Source organism: Engystomops pustulosus, chromosome 1, assembly GCF_040894005.1.
Source record: "Engystomops pustulosus chromosome 1, aEngPut4.maternal, whole genome shotgun sequence".
NCBI lineage: Eukaryota > Metazoa > Chordata > Amphibia > Anura > Leptodactylidae > Engystomops > Engystomops pustulosus.
In genome coordinates this window covers 125,880,179-125,902,183 of record NC_092411.1, presented here as the reverse complement: position 1 = coordinate 125,902,183, position 22,005 = coordinate 125,880,179, and the positions used below count along the sequence as shown (strand labels likewise).

The 22,005-nt window shown below is 37.5% G+C and overlaps 1 protein-coding gene across 2 annotated transcripts in view; it reads left to right on the top strand.

The window, feature by feature from the left end:
* Nucleotides 1–22,005, top strand: part of FREM1 (FRAS1 related extracellular matrix 1) — a 110,682-nt gene that overhangs the window by 61,482 nt on the left and 27,195 nt on the right. Inside the window, exons 18-29 of one of the 2 annotated variants that reach the window (XM_072152931.1) lie at nt 1,012–1,197; nt 1,909–2,105; nt 4,631–4,853; nt 5,408–5,552; nt 6,733–6,874; nt 8,299–8,494; nt 9,511–9,775; nt 14,703–15,117; nt 17,132–17,333; nt 17,516–17,660; nt 20,141–20,270; nt 21,282–21,354. In XM_072152931.1, the coding sequence (XP_072009032.1) occupies nt 1,012–1,197; nt 1,909–2,105; nt 4,631–4,853; nt 5,408–5,552; nt 6,733–6,874; nt 8,299–8,494; nt 9,511–9,775; nt 14,703–15,117; nt 17,132–17,333; nt 17,516–17,660; nt 20,141–20,270; nt 21,282–21,354 (2,319 nt within the window). Of the gene's footprint in view, nt 1–1,011; nt 1,198–1,908; nt 2,106–4,630; nt 4,854–5,407; nt 5,553–6,732; nt 6,875–8,298; nt 8,495–9,510; nt 9,776–14,652; nt 15,118–17,131; nt 17,334–17,515; nt 17,661–20,140; nt 20,271–21,281; nt 21,355–22,005 lie in introns of those variants that run through there. The other variant, XM_072152939.1, reaches the window with a different exon arrangement.

Below are 22,005 nucleotides of genomic sequence, written 5' to 3'. Positions count from 1 at the left end.
CACCTTATTATGCAGCTGTATATTGTACACTTCAATATTCACCCACACACAGTATATCCATCATATGCCCATGCTAAAAGTAGCATCCTATGTCTATTTTGTTTTCTTTACGCCATTGGCCATTTTCCCTTGGCAGTTCATTGCCAGGACAAGCATTTGTGTAATTCACTTATTAGGTCTATTGGGGTAAAACTTTACAATACATTAGCCCAATAATGTACATAGCTTCATAACCAACACAAAAAAGACAAATAATATACCATGAGAGGCATTTTATCATGGCTTATACAGCAGTTTGATAATGAGATAAACAAGCATGGTAAAAAAAAAAATGGTAAAAATGAAATTTTATAATAATTTTATACTAAAAAGTAAAATGACTCTTTCAAGTATAAGGGTGCATTCACACACCCAGTCTGTAGGGATGTATATGCGGCCACAAATTTGCAGCCTCGTATACATCCCCATAGACGGCAATTGCGGCCCAGCGGTGGTAAGTTGCCACACGTGTGTCACAGATCTGCGCCGTCTGCGCTCTATCTTTTCCAGAGTGTAGGCCTGTGCACCTCTGTTTTCTATGGAGCGGTCCCCTCCTCCTCTCCAGCACACGGCGCTATGCCCATTTGAATGTACCCTAATGGTGCTAAACAAGTGTACTTAGTTTAATCCCATTTTACTACAATATCAAAGAGCAAAGGTCACCATACTTATTGATATTTGTATCCTGCCATTAGCAATGTATGGGGGCTTGCTGTGAGTGATCTTTTTAGCACTTTTTGAACAAAGATGAACATTACAACTTTATATTACTTTGATGTGATTTCAATTCTTCAAATAACAGTCCATAGAAAACATTGAATTTTGAATACTGTAGCTGAGCATAGTGTTTGTGGAAAAATTCAGAGACTCATGTAAAGGCTCCGCTAATATAGAAAATTGGTTGTCCCAGGCTTGTTTAAAAGCTACTTCTTAACTTACTGCTTAGTAAAATTCATTCATGTTCTTGTATAGGTGACATATTTACTGTGGATGAAGGCAAATCATGTGCAATTACGATACATAACTTGCAAGCCAGTGACCCAGACACAGAAAACAATGCCTTGCAGTTTGTACTAGTTTCTCCTCCACGATATGGCTACATTGAGAATATTCTCCCATCTCCAGGGTTTGAAAAAAGTAACATGGGAATAAGTATTGGTGAGTGATTGAAGAAAATGTTAATTGAATTAAAAAGCATCTAGCAGGAGTGAGCACCTTCCAATTCCTAGTGCTGATTTCTATTACCCACAATACAGCCAGAGTACAAGGAGGCTGGCCATCCCTGCTCTTGGCTGATAAGGAGCATTCACAAAACAAATAAAAGTTGATCTTTAATATGCATAGTTTCTTCTTAAATGATCACCATGATTTTACATATCTTATTGTTCCCAGAATAGATTTTACACAGCATGTGGCATTATTTTAGAGCGCTACAATGGAATTTTGTTATCTTTCCAGAAATGCTGTCACCTTCTTTAAACATGGCACATTATGCAAAATATCTGTCAAAACTGAAATGTTGAAATTTTTTTTTGGAGCTCTGATGGCAAAAGTATGTATACACAGCAGATGGTATTAAAAAGCAAGAACAGAAATAGCCTGGAGACTAGCTTATAGAACTTGAGGTGCAGAGGAGATAACTGGCTTGCCTGTGGTCATGCATGGACGAGGTCTATCTCTATTACGTTCCTAATGTTTGCCTCCCAAGGGCTTCTGTTCATTTACAGCAATGTATCCACTTGACAGTAACACAATATCTAATCAACAGAAAATGAATTTTCCGTAAAATGTTGACTTGAGTCAGACTAAAATCATATCATTTGGGTTCATGTAATGCATTTCCATTAACTTTTTTTTTTTCACACTTAGACACATTTACATTTAAGGACATCATAACCCAAAATATAAACTATGTCCAGTCAAGACATCAGCGAATGGAACCAACTGAAGATCAGTTCACATTATATGTCACTGATGGGAAGCATCAATCCCTGGAGAAGCAATTTTACATTGTAATCAACCCAACAAATGATGAAGTTCCAGAATTTATGGCCAGAAATATCACAGTAAGGAATGTTGGCGGTTGTTAAAGTAATAAAAATATTCTATTAGAATTTGTCAAATGTTAACAGGATAGCAGTGTCAGTTATGTTTCCTAACAGCATATTGGAGCAATTAGAATTTTTTGGAGAGTGTTAAAGATAATTCATTTTGGCTAGTCTGACAGAAGGCGGATGCTGTCTGTTCTCATCCTCCATGTTGTCGGTTTTGAACAGTGCTTGGGGAGAACATGGCACACAGCCCACATGATGATGATATGTTTCTGTTGTTACAGCACTTATTTCACTGGCTAGAACAATGTGATGACATGTAAGATAATAATTGATCCTCATTCCATATAAAAAACAAAATGTAATCCACATACCCCAATATCTTACCTTTCACTGCTTTTACTCTTACTATAACTTATTCACAGAAAAGGTGATGAGTTTGATCTACTCTGGGACCCCCACCTACAATGAAAGCAAGGTTCCTGCTTGAATGGAGGGGTATCAAAACTTTCTTGCCACTGCTACATTCACAATTTATGAGCCAATCAAGTAACCCTCTTGTTGTTGGTCATTTATCATGCACTGGCACTAAGTTTGTCAGCATATGATGTTGCCCGCGGCCACTAGAAGCTAGATTTATTAGTAGGCTCCAGGCTCATTATAAATCTCGGTGGGCGGCAGTGCTGCACTGCACCGATGGTGCAGATCTACCACCGAAAGTCCAGAAATTTTATGCGCCGGCCCGCTTTGCCAATGGCCATGTACCTCTTCATACCCCTCCATGTCCACTTGCTGTGGAGGAAGCATAAAGGGGGAAATAGGCGCAATTCATAGAAATGCGCTTCTTTTTGGGCTTATTTCAGCTGTACAGGCCCTGATAAATGTGGCCCATAGACTAATATGAAACAATGTGCTCATGCAAAACCACAACGCTATTGAAGGTCTAAAGACTGTTTATAGATTACAACGTCCTTTAACATGTTTCATTATCTTTGTCCTGCATAAAATAGACATTAATATTATGTTTAAATGAAGCATATTTATTTCTTTATCTATGTGACTGGAGTGGTTCATGTTCAATGGCTTACACCAATCACTGTAATTTTGCCATTGAACTGTGATTGACTTTGTTAAGCTCATGTTAAGAGAGCAGTTCACTCCCTCAATTAAAGTGAATGAGACACTACAATGCTTTGTTCAGATTTTAGAGAAGTGATGAACAAAGCCTATCAGATACATAGGGCCACAGTGCTCAGCTGGGTGACTCTGCCCTTTATTCCAGTGATTTACAGTATGTCTATAATATTGGTCAGTTATTTCTATAAAATATTAATTCTTTACAAAATTTTCCATTTTCTACTGAATGACAGTGGATTTTCCATGAATTTTTGAAACTAGAAAATGTTTTACAAATAACTACAAAGCAATCTACCTTTACTAATAGAAACAACTTACCTCCATTAGTGAGCAGTTTAATTTACTTTTGTAGATAGTTCTCTAGCAATATTGCACAAGCAGATATTACCCCATTCTTATTTGCAAAATTGTTCAGGCTACAAGGTCATGTGCTGACCCAAAGGGAGCAGTTATTATCAAACCAAAGACATATTTTGTTTGATGTGTCCATTTCAGGAAAATTGATGTTTTCAAGATTTTACCTTGTAGCTTTTGTTTGATTTTTGAATAGTCATTTTCGTCTAGGATTTCTGTTTCTGGGTTCATTTTAAAGGGAACCTGTCACCAGGGAAACCACTTATAAACCAGCAAATTTAGGTTCTAGACTCTTTTTTATGGTTTTTGCACATGTGTTTATCAATGTCCAATGCTACCTTTATCCTGAAAAATATAGTTATATCGGTGGAAAGTAACCAGTCAAGGGGGTGGGGTTCGGGGAACAGTAGTCAAGCATTTATTCACCCTCCCAGCTGTCAGGTAACTCCTGACTTCTTACCAGCATGGAGCTGGTACCAGCCCTGCCTCCTCTTTCTTAGTCTCCTCCCCATCTTGCAGTCTTGCCTCAAAACTCGCGCATGCACAGTGTGCGTTTCTCCCCCTGGATTCGTGCAGGGCTGGAGGGGAGATGCGCACTGCGTATGCACATGCACAAGTGATGTGGTGGGCTCAAGCACTTTGTGCACATGGGCCATTTGCAATTAATATCAACCTCTGGTTTTATTATAACTGTATTTGATGATGTGTGCTTAGTGTGCTTAATGGTCAGCACAGAACATCTCTATTTTTTAAATGTGATTGATGTTTCAGTCTCTGTGTAGCGCTGCATACTCTGTGTTCCCTATATAAATAAAGGAATTATTATCATATGTGTTGTGTATTACACCTCTTATCCATGTGTCTAAATAGTAAATACAATTAACATCTAGAAATGAAGATGCCTAGGGTCCACTGCATAGCAACAGGTGATGTAGTAATAAGGAGACCACCACCTCACCAATAATCATATAGTATACAAAGTATAACCATTGTTTTGTGGTTTATGTTTGTAAGGCGTATTCTGAGTTAGTTTTATTTCTACAATTTAGGTGGAGGAAGGACACATGAAACAACTTAATCCTTCAGTAATCGATGTGTCGGACATGGATGTCCCGCAAAATTACTTATCATTTATTGTTATAGCACCTCCTCAGCATGGATTCATCATTGAAGAAAGTTTTGGAATAGACCGACTGAAACAATTACTGAAAAGCCACAAAAATAGTATGGTTCCAATGGTACATGACTTTACAATGGAGCACCTCAGAAATGGTACGTTGATAAAATATATAGACAAAATGGAATTATGTCTATGGCATATTAGCAGGCCTTTGAACTTTTATATTCCTATTACTAGACATGTCTCTTTCATTTGCAATTGTGGTTTTAAGTATCTTTTTCATGAGAACTTTTTCAAAAATATTTATGCGCATGGCCAATGTTGATCTACAGTTTGGGTATTCCCCGCAGTCCCCGGGTTACATACAAGATAGGTTCTGTAGGTTTGTTCTTAAGTTGAGTTTGTATGTAAGTCGGAACTGTATACTTTATTATTGTAACCCCGGTAAAAAAATTTTTGGTCTCTGTGACAAATGGATTTTAAAAATGTTGGGTTGTCATAAGAACCAGGATTAACAATAAAGATTAATTACAGACACCTTTGATAACTGCTATAGCTGTTTATTGTAGCATAGGACTAAAGTACAGCAAATTACTAAAATCCAGAGGTCCGTTTGTAACTAGGGGTCGTATGTAAGTCAGGTGTTCTTAAGTAGGGGACTGCCTGTATACATTTATAGATATGTTTATATTTCTTATATTGATAGGTATGATGTTAGCCTATGTGCACGATGACTCTGAAAACCTTTCTGACAGCTTCACAATACGCTTATCAGATGGACAACATGAAGAAGAGAAAACCATTTCTGTTACTGTTATTGGAGTTAATGATGAAATCCCAGTCCTAACAAAGTAAGTGTTATGTACTTTTCATATAAATGAATTGTCTAAAGCTGCAACAAAATAGTCTCAGTCTGGAGGAGACAAGGTTTATGAGATTTGAGAAATCGTACCTAAAGTTCAAAGCCCCATAACAATTTACAAAAATTAGAGAATGCATAAAAACCATGGATACATAAAGCAGAAATTCGGTTAATGTTAGTTATAAAGTGTTTTTGCTGGAAAAAGTAGAACATTTTCAATTTCAAAAATCGAGACTTTTTCCAAATTTTCAACAAATATGTTTTTTTTTCATAAATAAACGCAACACATACCAGCAAAATTTTTCAACTAACATAAAGTACAAAGTGTCACGAGAAAACAGTTTCAAAATCACTTGGATATGTTAAAGCGTTCCAAAGTTATAACCACTTATAGCGACACAGGGCAGATTTGATAAAATGGGCCATGTCAGGTGAAAAGTGGCTTTGGCATTAAGGGGTTAATAACACTGTTGTGTGTTGGTAGCAGCAGGAAAATCTATTTTATTACAGGATTGTATCTGTACTTGCACAGGGGAATAGAGCACAGGGGAATAGTCCTGACAATACCTTCAAGGGGACCTCTGCATTACATTTCTCCGCAGCCCACATACTCTGCTCTGATCAGGAGCTATGGCCAGAGCTGCACCAGGCTTTTCCGAGTTCATGAAGTTCCCAGAGGACACAGACAGTGTAATTAAGTAGAGATATGCTAAGAGGTATGAATCAATAACATCTGTGTCTGAAAGATGCTATGAATTCTATTATTAGCGGCACAGACCTGCTGAATATCTGTTATTTGGTTTGTTCTTCTGGTTGGAAATTCAGGTGGGCACATGCCCCTGGACAGGGGGGCTCAGGACAGCTCAGGACAGCTGCCCATATCAGCCATATTGTAATCCACCGTTGATCATCATACCACATGCACCATTTTCATAAGCTTAATGCAAAGTAAGCCATCTCAATTTACAACTTATCGATAAATCTTCTCCCACATTTTGGTATTGGCCTTAATCAACTTTTGTGATGCTTTTTGTTTTAATTCCAGCACAATAAATAATGTCAGTCTTGAATGATTGTAATAACTAATGGAGGGATAAAAGTTGTACAACTGTATGGAGCCTCTTGTAACAATCTTAATTGAATCGCTGTGTTAATACTTTCTTCTAAAGGCTCTGTGAAGGAGTGCTGAGCATGGGTGAACATTACATTATTTCAAGTGCTGTACTGTCAGCTGAAGATAAGGATACTTCCAGAGATGAAATTTTCTATATAATTGACAGAACTCCAGGCCAAGGAGAACTTCAAATGAAGGTCTGTTTTCTTTCTGATATGTTTCATAAAAGTAGAATAGACAAAATGACCTCTTGTTCTTAAGAAGGTGGTAAAGGAAAGTGACAACACAAGTTTTTGTTTTAATTTCCAATTTGTTCAATTTTTTTTATAGTTACATAGTTTCAAAGACATTCTTAGAGGCCTACATTTTCATTATTTAAGCATTTCTCATCTGTACATTTTTGTAATGTACAGTGCAGTACAGTAGCTTATTAGTTAATAATACCATGGGGTCCAAGCTAAATATTTTGGTACTGTTAATGTTAGTTCACCTGTGTGGTGTATGATTGAGCATATTTCAAGGGATTAAAGTTCTATAATAATGGGGACTTGAGGCCTTTTGTGAGGTGGCAATAAGTGCTTGTAAAAATGATTTGATTTTGGCCTACTCCTGATCATTGCAAGGATAACTACCTGAGCTATAGTTCCAGTCTAGTAATGGCTGAGCTGGACAGCTCAAAAGATACTAGTAGTTAACAACATAGGCACGGGGCATGGGACAAGCTAAGGTCAGGACAGGCATAGTTCTTGTATAAAGTAACAACTGAAAGAGGTCATAATATGGAGCACAGGTTTAAATATCTACAGGCAGAATGCAGGCAACAGCAAGATGAACAAACTTATAATACAGCTTTGCAAAAAATGATCTGATGTATATGGAAATTTGACAGCCAATCACAATGACTGTAGTGTGCTAAAAGAAATGCTTTTCTATAGGCTGGTCATGACAGATGAGCACAATGATAAGTGGTTCCATCCTAATTTGTATCTAAATGTCACAATCTGTAGAAATGCATGTTCAGATTCAGATGTAATGACGCTCAATGCAGAGAAGTATACTACTTTGCCTTTAAATTGTTTTGGGTCATTGTCAACTTTGTTGCATTTGCTTGAGTATAAGCAAAAACTCAATGTGACTTTTAGCTGGTGACAGATTCCAATAGCCTATGCTATGCTGATTTTAAAAATGCCTTTCTCAGCATTCTAAATCATTTCAGTAGTTTATAATGCAGGCAGCCTCTGACTTAAGGACACCCGGCTTACAGGCGACCCCTAGTAAAAGTCAGACCTCTCTGCCCTTAGTTTTGGTACTGAATCTATGCTGTAAACTTGTAATAAACTATGTAATAAACTTGGTACTTGTAAAGGTATAGATATTTAGTGTCGGATATGCGTCGGGGCTTGAGATCCAGATATTTGGTGACTCTAGTAATGTTGATGGTTTGCACCTTGTGGTGAACCCTCCATATTTCCTTTCCTGATGTCTTCTATTTATGGTACACATTAATATTTATTCAACAACTTTCTTGAGAGTGTTGTGAGGGTTTTTTTAACAATGGAAAAAATCCTGCAATCATCCACCACTGGTTCTTGTTGGAAACTCTGTTTGTATTCTACTTAAGGAACATCACGACTGGATGAACGTAGAGGCTGGGATGAAGTTTACTCAAGAATACATTGATTTGAATCTGGTCAGATATGTCCACAGGGGGGCACTTGGTTCAGAAAATCAAGACAGTTTTGCTTTTCATTTGTTTGATGGCAAGAACAGATCTCCTGAGCTACAGTTCCATATCGTAGTGAAAGATATGGAAAAGGGTAAGTTAGATACATATATAAAATACCCAAAACATATTCTGTAATTTAGTAAATTTATAGCTTTCAAAGTTAAAGAGGTATTCTCACCTGGGCATTCACATAATTAAATGTACTTTCCATAAAGATACAATTCTTCAATTGGAAGTTATTAAAAAAAATACCTGTGTGAAGTTTGTTTACAGGGGCACGGAAACTCCGCTGATCTCTGCTTCCGGCCGGCTGAAGTGGCTGGCCACGCCCACCGGTCACTATATCTCAGCACCTGATACAGTGCTGTCATTAGGAATGTCCATCAATAAAATAGATGTTGGTACTTGGCATCCTGCCAGTCAGCTATTTTATAGATATCCCAGTGGTGAATGCAGACAAAAGGGAGCACAAGCGTAAAAACAGTATATATGCCTCTTGTCATCAGACACCATAGTTATGCCTCTCTAAAAATAGTAAAGCAGTTAAAGGTAACAATGAATGTCTTTACCCACTGGGCCGCTGCAATATCCCATGGCTGCTTTACTATATACAGTTCTATGAACTTTTAGAAATGGTTCTGCTCATGTTTCACTTGAATTGGATACAGTTGAAGCAAACTGTAATACCAGACAAAGCCACAAAGTATGGAGCTGCATATTTATCATGAAGAGGACAAGACTCTGCTACCTTCAAAAAGCTGAGACCTAAATCTTTACTTATGAGATATAGGTGCTAAGAACAGACTTTAAAGACATGCATACCCCTTTAACCAGCCACTATTGATAAATGATACCCAAGCATACCCACTTCATTGTGTCCTCACAATAACTCAAGCTTAAGTATATTAAAAACGTCATAATGCAGCATATGCTAAAATCTGTGACATGCTTTGAGTTATCTAGTAAAATGGCTAGTCATTTAATTTACATAAAACTTTACAAGAAGTTTATATTTGTTAATTTATGTTTACAATTGATCATACCAAATGCATTTCTCAAGCCAACAGAATCTAAAATACTGCATTCTCACAATTGTTTTACCACCAGGCGACATTGCGTTATTTGTGAAAACCCTTCATGTGTCACGAGGAGACAGGGTCATCTTAAGCACTAACATTCTGCTTGCCACTGATGGCACAGACAAGCCAGAAGAGCTCCTGTATGTAGTCTCCTCACCGCCTCAGCATGGGCAGATTGAATATGTCAACCATCATGGAATTCCCATAACAAGCTTCAGTCAGATGGATGTGGCCGCTCAGACTGTCTGCTATGTCCACAACGGCAAAGCTGCAGCTGCTGCTGATATGTTCAAGTAGGTGTCTAGATGGCAAGCCTCTCCTGTCTGTCTTTTCTTTCAGGCTAGCAGATGATTTATTAACCTAATCTCTCCAGTGCCAAGGGACCACTAGGTAGTCTGGGTTTTCTTGGCACTTCAGAAGCATGTAAAGTGTGACCGAATCTTTGTCCTCAAGTCATCTGTATACAATTTGATGGTTGTGGATATCTGATACAATATTTATGTTTAATAAAACATGTAAGGTCATAAGAGAACAAGAGTAATTAAATGATGTGCTATTCTTGTCAAGAAGCAGCAAATGTATTAAGATCTCTGTAGACTTTCTGCTCCTGAATATTGGACTTTAATATTTGCTGGTGTATTACTATTTCAGTTTGCAAAGTGACAACATTTGGGCTGCTGGATCAGTGCTTCCTATTAGCAGATTCTTCATTAGTTCCTTATGTTCCAAAAATCTGCATTTATAAAATCACTTGGAGCGCCCCATGCCCAGTCCATCCTTGTATATCTAATAAAAAATAAAATTGTACGTTCTATATTATAAAACGCATCGGAACATTGATTATTGGGGTCCTATGTCAATAGTCCTTTAAGAATTAATATCCAAGAATTGGATGCATAAAGTATAAATGCTAATGAATGTTTTCGGTAGTCCCTGCATCTGGTAGGGGGATGACTGCACCTGGTGTTACAGTGTCATCTCACAGGAGATTGTCACCAGTCCAAGTCATTGATATAAAGCGGCTATGGCCTGGCTGTTTTAAAATGAAAATATAATTAGGAATCCTAAAACAAAGAAGTGTTAATTTTTAAAACCTCTTTTAATTAACATTTCTTGCTGTAATAAACCTGGCAGAAACCCCCATGTCTGTGAACCTGGTGTTCTTCCCTTGGCTGTATTGGGTAGAAGGCCAGAACAGCCAGGGTAGCATCAATTTATTACGTGTCTGAGTGATCAGATTTTATGTTCCACTATTGCACTTTCCGTTAGTTAGAAATATTACTATGTATTGTCTGATGCTTCTGGGCTGGAAGAAGAATGTGGCACTTCTTGTTTGGACAGATGACACGAGTGATTAGCAACCCCTGACATCAGGTGCCGGCAGCACTATGCCAAGTAGAGACGCAAATGTCCTCCATTTTGACACGCTGGCTTGATTTTGCATTGAATTGGCACTATTTACTGCTCCTGTGCTTTTTTTCCCCTCTTTATCTTTTCAAATTCCATGACAGATGGCAGCCTCTGTAGCCAGTTCCATCACCATGGAGCTGCAGGCAGCATAGAGGATCTGTAATGTTCAATTGAAGATGTGGCCCCTGCTGAGCACCAAAGTCTTTCCCCCTCATAATTTAACTGTTTCAGTTTAGTCGATTATTCCGGTGAGTTGTGGGAAGTCTCGCTGTTTTCACATATGTGGAATAAAAAAAAATAACTAAATAAGAAAATGAATGAATAAAAAAGTAAATTAAATTGCAGGTGCATTTTACTCCACCTCAAAATATCAGGGCATAACATTTTTTATATTTTATTCAATTTAATCTTGGTGGTTACAAAATAAGGTTTTATGCCATACGTCCAAGATGACCAAGATTCCTTCATTTTATTAGTTTTTATTATAGTAACTACTGCCATCTGGCATGGCTATAGCATAAATTGCTAACAGTATTTTCTATCTTTTGTTTGCTTTTTTTTTTGCTTATGTAATTTAACAATACTTGCCCTTACATAATCAAATAAGACCATGGCAGAAGGAATGAAAATAAACTCATAACATACCAGCAAACACAGAGGTAAAGCATTCACAGCCAGTCTGAGGACTTGAAAAAGAGTGAGGAACTTTTTATTTTATTATACCATTATGCCATATATACTTGAGTATAAGCCGAGTTTTTCAGCACAAAAAATTTACTTTGTACTCACCTTTCCGACGACGCCTTCTTGATTGCTGTGGGTGGCCAGTGACAGTTGCTTGCGTGCAGGCCTCGCACACGCTATGACGTCAGCTGCTTGCAATCATAGTGTGTGCTCCGGTAGGGACAGGTCAGTGTTTGATGGCGGCATACACACTATGATGTCAGCAAGTGGCTGATGTTATAGTGTGTGCATGGAAAGCCCGCAAGGACCTGTCACTGGCTGTCCACAGCAATCAAGAAGAGGACCTGCTGGGGGCATCGGAAAAGTGAGTACAGAGTTAATTTTTTTTTTATATATACTGGCTGCCTATATACTGAGAGGGAGGGGGCTGGATGACTATTTACTTGGGGTTTTCACAGTTTTTTGTGTTAGAATTGGTACCTCCGCTTATACTTGAGTATATATAGGGTAATTCCTTAAAGGGCTTTGACCATGAAAGAAAATTCTGAAATTTCAATCCCCAAGTGATCTTTTACCCTTTACTTTACAATTTTACTCAGTTTAATTGCTGTTTCAACTCATATCACTCAGTAATGGACTTGTAAGATTCCAGTGTGTGAGCTCTAAGCAGACACTTCATGATTCCTGTGTGCTGTGAGATGCTGTGTACAATGTAGTTAGATTATCATGGTACAGGTTTATATACACTTTCATTTGCCTTCTGATCATTGTACTAGTATCTGACACATAGAAAGAGAATTGAGACAGTTCAGAGATGAAATTATGAGATCCATGAGATGGATATAACACAAAATGTCACTCTCAGCTCAGCCGACTCTTTCCCCTAATTCTAACTGGCTGACCATGCCCCTTTAACCTGATACAATAGGGTTAAAAGTACTTTGGAATGGGGTGAATGGCTGGAGTCCGGCTTCCTATTATACATGTAATAGGAGCTGTTCAGGAGCCAGAAGAGCCGACTCTTCTTAGTGAGCAGAGCCTAATGAGCAAACTCACTAAGAAGAACCGTAATCCCCATCACTAGTTTGTAGCTTTTAGCTTTACTCTCCTCCCCATGTGATGTTTTGTTGTTTGCCGGCAGGAAGTCAGTGTGTGTCTGTGTATGCTCCTTCTGCAATGTGAGGGTGGGAACTAGAGGCAGAGAGCAGAGAGAAGCTCAGCACAGTGACAGACAGAAAAGCAAGATGTCTGCCGACCTTAAACTCAAAAGATACAGGGTCAGGTCTAAGGGCAACCAAAATTGTGTACACCAGGACTGATAGAGACAGGTTAGAATTATATCTGTGAAATGCTGTATTTTTGTCAATAACATTGAGTTAGAGAATGTGTTATTTTGTTACCTGATTACACTTAAGAAACCTGTCAGAAAAAGTGTTCTGCTTATTTTCTCCACTCCTTTCTGCTCCCTTCAGTAGTGTATCTAATAGCCTTCTCTAAGGTTTTGAAACCCTAAGGTCATTAGAAACTTTATCAGCTTCTTATCTGTCAGCTGTCTGATGGTGTTCTGATTTATATACACTGCTAAAAGCAGAAAGAAAGGCAGGAATAAAGACAGCAACATTTTCTTTAATACATATGTATATATATATTTCTTTTATATAATAATATACTATATATGTATCACTATACATGACAAAGCTTCTATCTTATATTACATGCAGTAAGGTCTTTACAGTAAGGTCTTTGCATTAAGGTCTATGTTAACAAGATATTTTTTAATTTTCTTTTTATTTCCTGGCCCTTTTTAATTTTTTGGGTTTATGTTTTTTACTACATACCTTCCAAAACCCATAACTTTTTTATTTTTCTTTGCACAGAGCTGTATGAGGGCTTGTTATCTGCTGGACAAATTGGTGCAATTGCCACTATTTAATAATCCATGTAGTATACAGGGAAGCTGGAAAAAAAAATTACAAATGCAGCTGTGCCATTTTCTTAAGGACTTAGTATTTGCATCTTTTACTGTGTCATCTAAATAAAGAATCCCCCTGTATCTTTGAGTCAGTAACATCGAGTAGATACTACATTTGTGTAGTTTTTGATATTCTTAATAAATAATTAAAACCTTTCAAGAAAAAAATTCTATATAGTTATATTCTCAGGCCAACTTTTTCATTCTTCGATACGTGGACCAGTGTTTAGACATGTGGACGGTTTAATTGATACAGTTTTTGCAAAATGGTAGTGTGGCAAAATGCCAAAAAAGTGGCTATTCAGACTTTGGAGGTTTTTTTACGGAATAATAATTTTTATATTTTGATCGTTTTTTGCATTTTAAGGACTTGGGGTCCAGGCTGTCATAGCAGCTGATGATAGCACCGTCGATTATGTCACAGGGGTTGCCGATAGAGGCGTCCACATGCTGTCAGCATTTAAGTGCTGAGGTCAAACTTGGAACACAAGCAATGACCTATAATATATAGATAGGGTACATTTATATTTCAGAGTTGTATGTAGCTGGACCTGAAGTACTGGGGGACCATCTGATACTGTAGCATCTGTGTTCAAATTTCTTTCCAGACCCTCCCATCTGCTGTAATATCAAACCAGAAGCCTGCTAAGAGTTCTGGCTCGGAGCACAGAGGATTGGCAATGCTGTGAGATCTCGTGCAGGAGTGCCATCCAGTGCAGCTACAATCCTGGATTATAAATGCATATTTTACAGTCCTTCTGCTGCTAACAACACATCATTCTAGAGCTCTAACACTATCTGCAATTTTGTGTGGTCAAAACTGCTGGTTTACTTCCTTAAACTTTAAATTAAAACCTACTTTAATGGTGTTCATAGCCCTAAAATCCAAACACCCTCTTAAAATGAAATAGAGATAGTTTCTTGCAGCAAGTAGTTCAGACAATAGAGAACAGTAAAGTGTGAGCAGTTGTAATTTTAATATGAACAATGGTTGCTATATATTAAATAGCTAACCATATTAAAATGTAGAAGTAGACATTAGATGCCCAAGCAAGATTATGGAAACCTCCTGAGTAAAGGTATGTTATCATTTCTTTTGTGTAGATGGTGCAAAAGGAACACTTGCTGAAGGCTCCCTTGCCTCTTTTTGCTAGATTCCTTGTCAGCAATGGGCTGCGAACAAAACATGGTACCTTGGACATAGAAGTGGAGATGGCAGACAAAACCCTTCCAACGTTGTCCAAAAACAATGGTCTCAGACAAGTGAAAGGATCAATGGCGTTGCTCACCCAAGAGATTCTTCTGGCAACTGACCCAGATACATCGGTGGAGAATATTACATTTTTGCTAACCAGTGTCCCTCAGTATGGGAAAATATACTTAAAAGGTGCACCAATGGAGAAGAACAACTTCACCCAGAAAGATATTAATAATTTGGATGTTGCATACAGACATGGAGGGCAAGATGCTCAGATTGACAGGTTTACATTTATGGTTATGGATAAAACAAACAAAGGCTTTATAATAGATGGAAAGGTGCAGAAGGATCCAGTGCCATTCATTATACAGGTAAGTCATGTCATGTCAACATAATGCACGATACATGTACTCCAATGTCATTGCCTTATAAATTCATCACATTTATAGACTTTATAACTATTGCAGAAAATTTGTTCCAAAATTTGCATACCAATTTATATATCACAATAAGGCAAAATCGAGCAGCAGTATAAAAGATATTTGGAAAGGTTTATTTAAAGTGAAATATCCTTCCATATGGGTCTACAGCCATTCACCTGCTTCTCTTTCAGTTCTCTGCTGGTCTCTGTGCACAAACAGAAGCTGTAGTCACAGCCAACCTCTGTATGCACACAGAAGCCAGCAGTGCAGGGAACAGGAGCGGGGAGAGAGGTTAGTATATATTATTTTTATTTTCAAACACCCCCCCCCCCAACCAAATATTAAAACATACTTATTCTAGGACAACCCTTTTAACTATGATTGGCTGACATTTATGCATGATATATATTTATCCAGTAGGCCTTGCCTTGACCACTTGGATATCAGTACTGTATACTATTAATATTTTTTGACCTTGCCTTCAGTCCTATGTGTATATTATTTAGTAATACACTTCTTTCATTAAGACAATAAAGTAAATAAAGCTTTGCTTTACAAATGTCATATTTGTGTTTGCATAGTTATCCCTGATTTCTGTAGTACATATATACTATACAGTGATTTCAAGGACCATAAAAAAAAAAAACATTGGTGGCCCCGTGCTGTCGTCTCTCCGGTCCGTGCTCCAGTAAACAGAGGCACAGAAGCTGCGATGCGTGTATAATGACACGCCTATATAATGCGAGACGGGTGGGTGTTGCTGGCCACCTTGGCCGCCATCGCAGCTTCCGTGCCTCTGTTTGTTAAAAGGGGCGCGAACCACCAGTGTTTTTTTTTCATGGTGTCTCCTTCCATTTAGTCCAAATTGTATCACTTTTACAGTACAATGGGCATTTCTAGTTAATGTACAATACAATTATTGAGTTGAATAAAGGAATTCACACCCAACTTCTGGGGTGTGAATTCCAGGCTATTTTAAAAATTTAACACACAAGAGAGCAAATGTGATATCCTAGAAGTAGTTATGTACATTAATGATGCAAAATAGACAACATCAAGGGAACAAGATTCCTAGGAAAATGTACATAATGCCTCCTTGTGTAGGTAAACGCATGTGAATTGTCACTAATACTCAGGCTGCACCCGTACTGCTAAATACACAGCTGCTCAAATACATTTACTACTACCAGGATGCACATTAAGCCACAGCCATGCAAAAATGTGCATTGGAGCTATGAAAGGGTCCAATTTCTGGAGCACGGCGGCTGAGTGGGTAGCACTTCTGCCTTGCAGCGCTGGTGTGTTCAAGTCCCACCCAGGTCAACAGTTTGTATATTCTCTCTGTGTTTGCATGGGTTTCCTCCGGTTTCCTCCCACACTCCAAAACATAATGGTAGGTTGTTTAGAGTGTGAGCCCAATCGGGACAGGGACCAGTTTGGCAAGCTCAGCGTGGCGCTGCCTTATCTGTATGCTCTATATAAATAAAGAATTATTATAGTAATTATTATCCCAAACAATCATAGGAAAGAGAGCCAACAATTTATTGAAGTACCCAATATAATTGGAATGCTGGTGTGATCCATTCTCTTCTGTGGAGTTACAAGGGCTAACTATCTTTAATGGCATGGAAGTGGTTAATTGACATGGAAAAACTTTTTTCTTGATGTAAAAATAACACAAAATCATAATATAGTATAATCCAGAATAATTAATCCATCACAACCATGTGGTCTCTCTGATCAGCTCATCAATGCAGACTCGGCTCCAGACACTCAACAAAATACAACATTCTGCCAGGAAAGGCCATAGTTTGCCAGAAAATACATCTAAATGAATGTAACTGTTCTGAATGTTCTGAGAGAGACACATGGGAAAGGTCTTCATATGGTGATAAATTGTATAAAGAGAAGCTTTAGTCTCATATATGATCACTTTTTATTTCACATTATTTACTTCACATAGGTGGATTTTCCAGATGTTACGAGCCCTAGTATTGTTTCCTTTCATTGTGCCACAAACTTTCAGCTTCTTGACGATGGTCGCTATGGAACATATTTAACATCGAGGGAAATTAAGGCTATTGATCCTGGGACAGAAGAGGAAAACATTGTTTTTAAAATATTAAGAGCTCCTCAGAGGGGATACCTGGAAAATGTGTTATCAGGTACGGTCCTGATAAAAAGTGTTATAAAGCTTGCTATGTAATGGTTTCTGTTCCTGCTCTCCTTATGTAAGATAACAAGGGTGATATAATCACACCATACTATAATACATTTTTATCATTTTCTATGCCACATGGATCATTCACTGTAATAGAAAATTAATATTTTATATTTCTATTCCTAGGCAAATTTATAGCAGACCAATTCACACAGAAGGATCTGAGCACCAAGTCCTTACTCTACATAGTAAGCCCATCATGTGCTGTCTTTGAGGATTCAATAGAGTTTGAAGTTACAGATCCATCTGGAAACAGAGCTGCTCCACAAATGTAAGTCATTATAATAATAATAATAATAATAATCTTTATTTACATAGCACCATCATATTCTGTTTTGCTTTACAAATCATAGGGGACATATACAGATATAATATTGCAAGAGATTACAGTCTATGAAAATATCTAGGATTTATTAGTATAAAACAAAACAATGTGTGGTCAAATCCCTTTACAAATACAAAAAAATAAATTATAATTAAATACATAACTGGATTGTCTACAGTATTCACCCATCTGTATTCAATATTACACATAAAATAAATAATTAACAAAGAAATGTGTTTCACAACAATGCGAGACCTTACAAATATGTTAATTGGAGCGTATATTTAAAAACATTGCATAAATGATATTAAGTAAAAAAAAAAAAAACTTAATGCGGACTCCATAATATTGTTACGGACCGGACATTACACATAGTGTTCCTACAAGAGATGACTGAATATGCTCCACCTTCTCCCTTTACAGTCTCCTTATTCCTTAAAACCTCAAATTGAGCAGAGAAGTATATAGATTTAGGGCTTATTCACACAGACATGTACATTGTGCATCTGTTAAAAAACTGATACATTTTTTTTCAGTTTCCTACCTGGCTGATATGGGGGTTATCATTGGTTTAGTCGGGTATTTTTGGTGTTAAACTGTCTCAAAAAAAGTCACATTGAGGTTTTAAAAAGGTTTTAAAAGTAAGCTGGCACGGGGAAGGAACACCTGGTACCCGCCCACTTCAACAGCACCCATGTGGGCATGTAGGTGATGTAGACACAAAAATAATTGCAATTTCTTGCAGTGCACAAGAAATTGTGAATATTTCAGTGAAACAGCTGTAAAAGCACTGATATATTCCCTCTACAGACACTCCATTCCCCGGCTGGCATATGTGCTGGGGCTTTTTATACATTTTGTAAATAAACCCATATATATGAAAAAAGTGTAGGCAGCACTCCAAAACTCTAAAATTCAAGTTTCAATAAACTTCACCCTTTAGAATTTTGGATCTTTGGAGTGCTGTCTAAACTTTTTCTTGCCAGGATCCATGGGGGCTCTGCATCCCCTCTATTAAGATTTCCACTTTGCAGACTTGGTTTTCATATACAGGCGGTCCCCTACTTAAGAACACCTGATTTACAGACAACCCCTAGTTACAAACGGCCCTCTGGATATTGGTAATTTATTGTACTTTAGCGGCTGCAATAAACAGCTATAACAGTTATCACAGGTGTCTGTAAGGAAGCTTTATTGTTAATCCTGGTTCTTGTGACAATCCAACATTTTTAAAATCTAATTGTAACAGAGACCAAAAAAAATCTGTCTGGAGCTACAATTCTAAAGTATATAGGTCCGACTTACATACAAATTCAACTTAAGAACAAACCCAAAGAACCTATCTTGTATGTAACCAGAGGACTGCCTGTATATATATATATATATATATATATATATATATATTACAATTATAGCATAGAAAATTCAGCTGTTCATATTAAATGGTATGTAAGTGTTTCATATCACAAATTATAAGTATTTTAGCAAATAAATGTGAAATGTTCTTCTACAGAATTATTTGACTTTTCATATCCATTGAAAAGTAATATGAATGTTGCAGATCAATGAGATTTAAGTATTATGTGTTGAGTTAATCTGATAAATCCATCACTAAAAATAGATCTCTAAATTGTTTTAATGTTTGCTTCATGCTGTAAAATCCATATCTACCTGTGGTCCGTAGCAATGTTACATTTCACCAGTAGATGTCCTTCTTGTCCTGTGCTTTAGGACCAAATAAAAGCATACGCAAACTGCTGACAGTAACAGGATCTACAAAATGTCTTTTTAGTTATCGCAACACCAACATAAAAAAGGCAGATTTTTTATGCATCCTAAAACTGACACTGCATTATAATAATTTTTAGAATTAAAATACAATAATGAAACACCATGTTTTACTACTGCCAGATGACAAGCTGGGGCAGTTACCTCCTCTAAAGTTCTTTCCTGTTTATCAGGAAATATAACATAACAGCTCATGCCACAAATAGCATTAACCAAGTTAATGTATTTAGTAAAGTATTTGTAAGATCACTGCTTTTGATCTATAAAAAGTTGAATATACAACTTACATTTTTATATCAGATCAATTGGCATATATATGACGTATACAGGCAGTCCCTGGGTGATGTACAATATAGCTGTTCATTGTAGCCTAGGGCTAAAGTCCAGTAAATTACCAACATCCAGAGTCTGTTTATAACTAGGGGTCATCTGTAAGTAAAGGACTGCCTGTACATTGAAGATCACTAGAGAAATAGGTATGAGTCAGATAGGTACAAATAGTTATTAGATTCATATGTAAGGTACATTCATGTGCTCTATGTTGTACTGGTGGTGCTGTTCTGTACACTACTCCACCGATGTGAGTCTGCTTCTGACCTACAATGATAACTTCACTGAGGTCTTTTAACTTTTCACAGCTTTGAAATAAAATGGTCCTGCATTGAGGTGCTCCAGGCCATTTATGAGGTGTGTGAGACGGAAAAACTAGTGTCTTTGAAGATCATACGCAGGGGTTACTCCGTAGACTCTGCTTTTATTTCACTACAGGTAATGAGAGAACATTTCTCTTTTGTATCTTCAAGCTTAACAGAAATCACAAGCTTTATTTGCGCGCATGTGACAGGCTTTATGTGACTTGTAATTTTCATTTTCCATGAGATTTCACCTGTGAAGTGACTGTAAATCCCCAATCCTGTCTGTATTGTCGTGAGAATTCCCCCATAGAGCTTCTATGTAGCTCAATGAGACTTTGTCCATCTTGCTAGCAAAATGGAATTAAGCAGAAATTGCACAGTGAAAAGCAGATTAGGAAGAAGGAAAGAAGTAGATGACATGTCACAAAGAAGGTTGATAAGGGAAGATTTACAATGCCCTGAATAGATAAATTCATAATTTTTTTTCTATTCACTTGTACCATTGCATTGGTTGAAATGTCAGTGGCCATTGTACTATTCCTTTGATATGATTAGGATTACAATTACATAGAAGCTTGTTTGCAGTAAAAAGTGTTATCCATCAACCCAACTCATACATACCCTATTTTTTGGACTATAAGGCGCACAAAAAATCCTTTGATTTTCTCAGAAATCAAAAGGTGCGCCTTATAGTCCAGTGCGCCTTATATATGAACCGTACTTACAGACAACAGCTGCCTTGAACTGTGCACAGGTCTCCCACCTGCTGGTCATTCATCCTTATAATCAGGTGCGCCTTATAATCCAGTGCGCCTTATATATGAACCTAGACGTTTTAGCATGCATTTATTGATGGTGCTCCTTATAGTCCAAAAAATACTGTACTCTGACTAGTTAGTCATTGGAGTGTGTTGCACAGCACAGATGAGATTGAGAAAATGTTTAGTAACTGATGAATGTATGAAAAAACAGAAGCAATTCTGGGCAAGGAGTGAACAGGGTTATCTTGTCAGCTTGACATGACATTTCATGGCGTGTTTAAGGCAGAGTATGTGGTGTATAGTTATTACAGAAAGCATAAAGCGAACAAGTAACTTGTACATTAACAGAAGAGAAAGAACTAACTCCTGTATTTCATTTCAAGGTGAAAGGAGGAAGTGCTGTGGATGGAAAAGACTTTTCTACTGGCCCTTCAAGACTTATCCAATTTGACCCAGGTAAGATGCCTAACCACTCTAAGGGCACATCGAATCCAATTAGTTCATAATAGTAAAAAATCTATATTCACCTCTTGGGGGACCAACAATTCCATAACTCATTTGAATAGAGGCAGTAAGTGATTGGATCAGACTTTACAAACACAGTGAAATCCTGGGAACATAGGTGCCATTGCTGGACTCCAGAGAAGGGAGAATAGGGTTTTTCCTTATAAAGCTAACTCCCGATGGATTTTTTTCAAATAACTGAAACCCCTTTTCCCCAATACAAATAAATAGCTTTCCTATTATGCTGTAATCTTATATACTGGGCTTTTTAAGGTGAGGAGGGTGGGCTTCACACATCTATGACTATGAATCAGGGGCGTAATTTTAGGGGGTGCAGAGGTTACGGTCGCACCAGGGCCCAAGAGGTTTAGGGGGCCCTTATTGTGTGACTTTCCCATATGAGAAGACTATTACTATGAACCATACATTATAGTCTGGGACCTGGCACAGTCTTTGCACTGGGGCCCATTACCTTCTAGTTACGCCACTGCTGTGAAGATCTCCCTCAGAAAAGACACATCACTTATTTATGTACATTTTTAATAAATGTGAATCAGAGACGTAGAACAGTTTGAAAACTGTTAGAAACATAATAATATACTT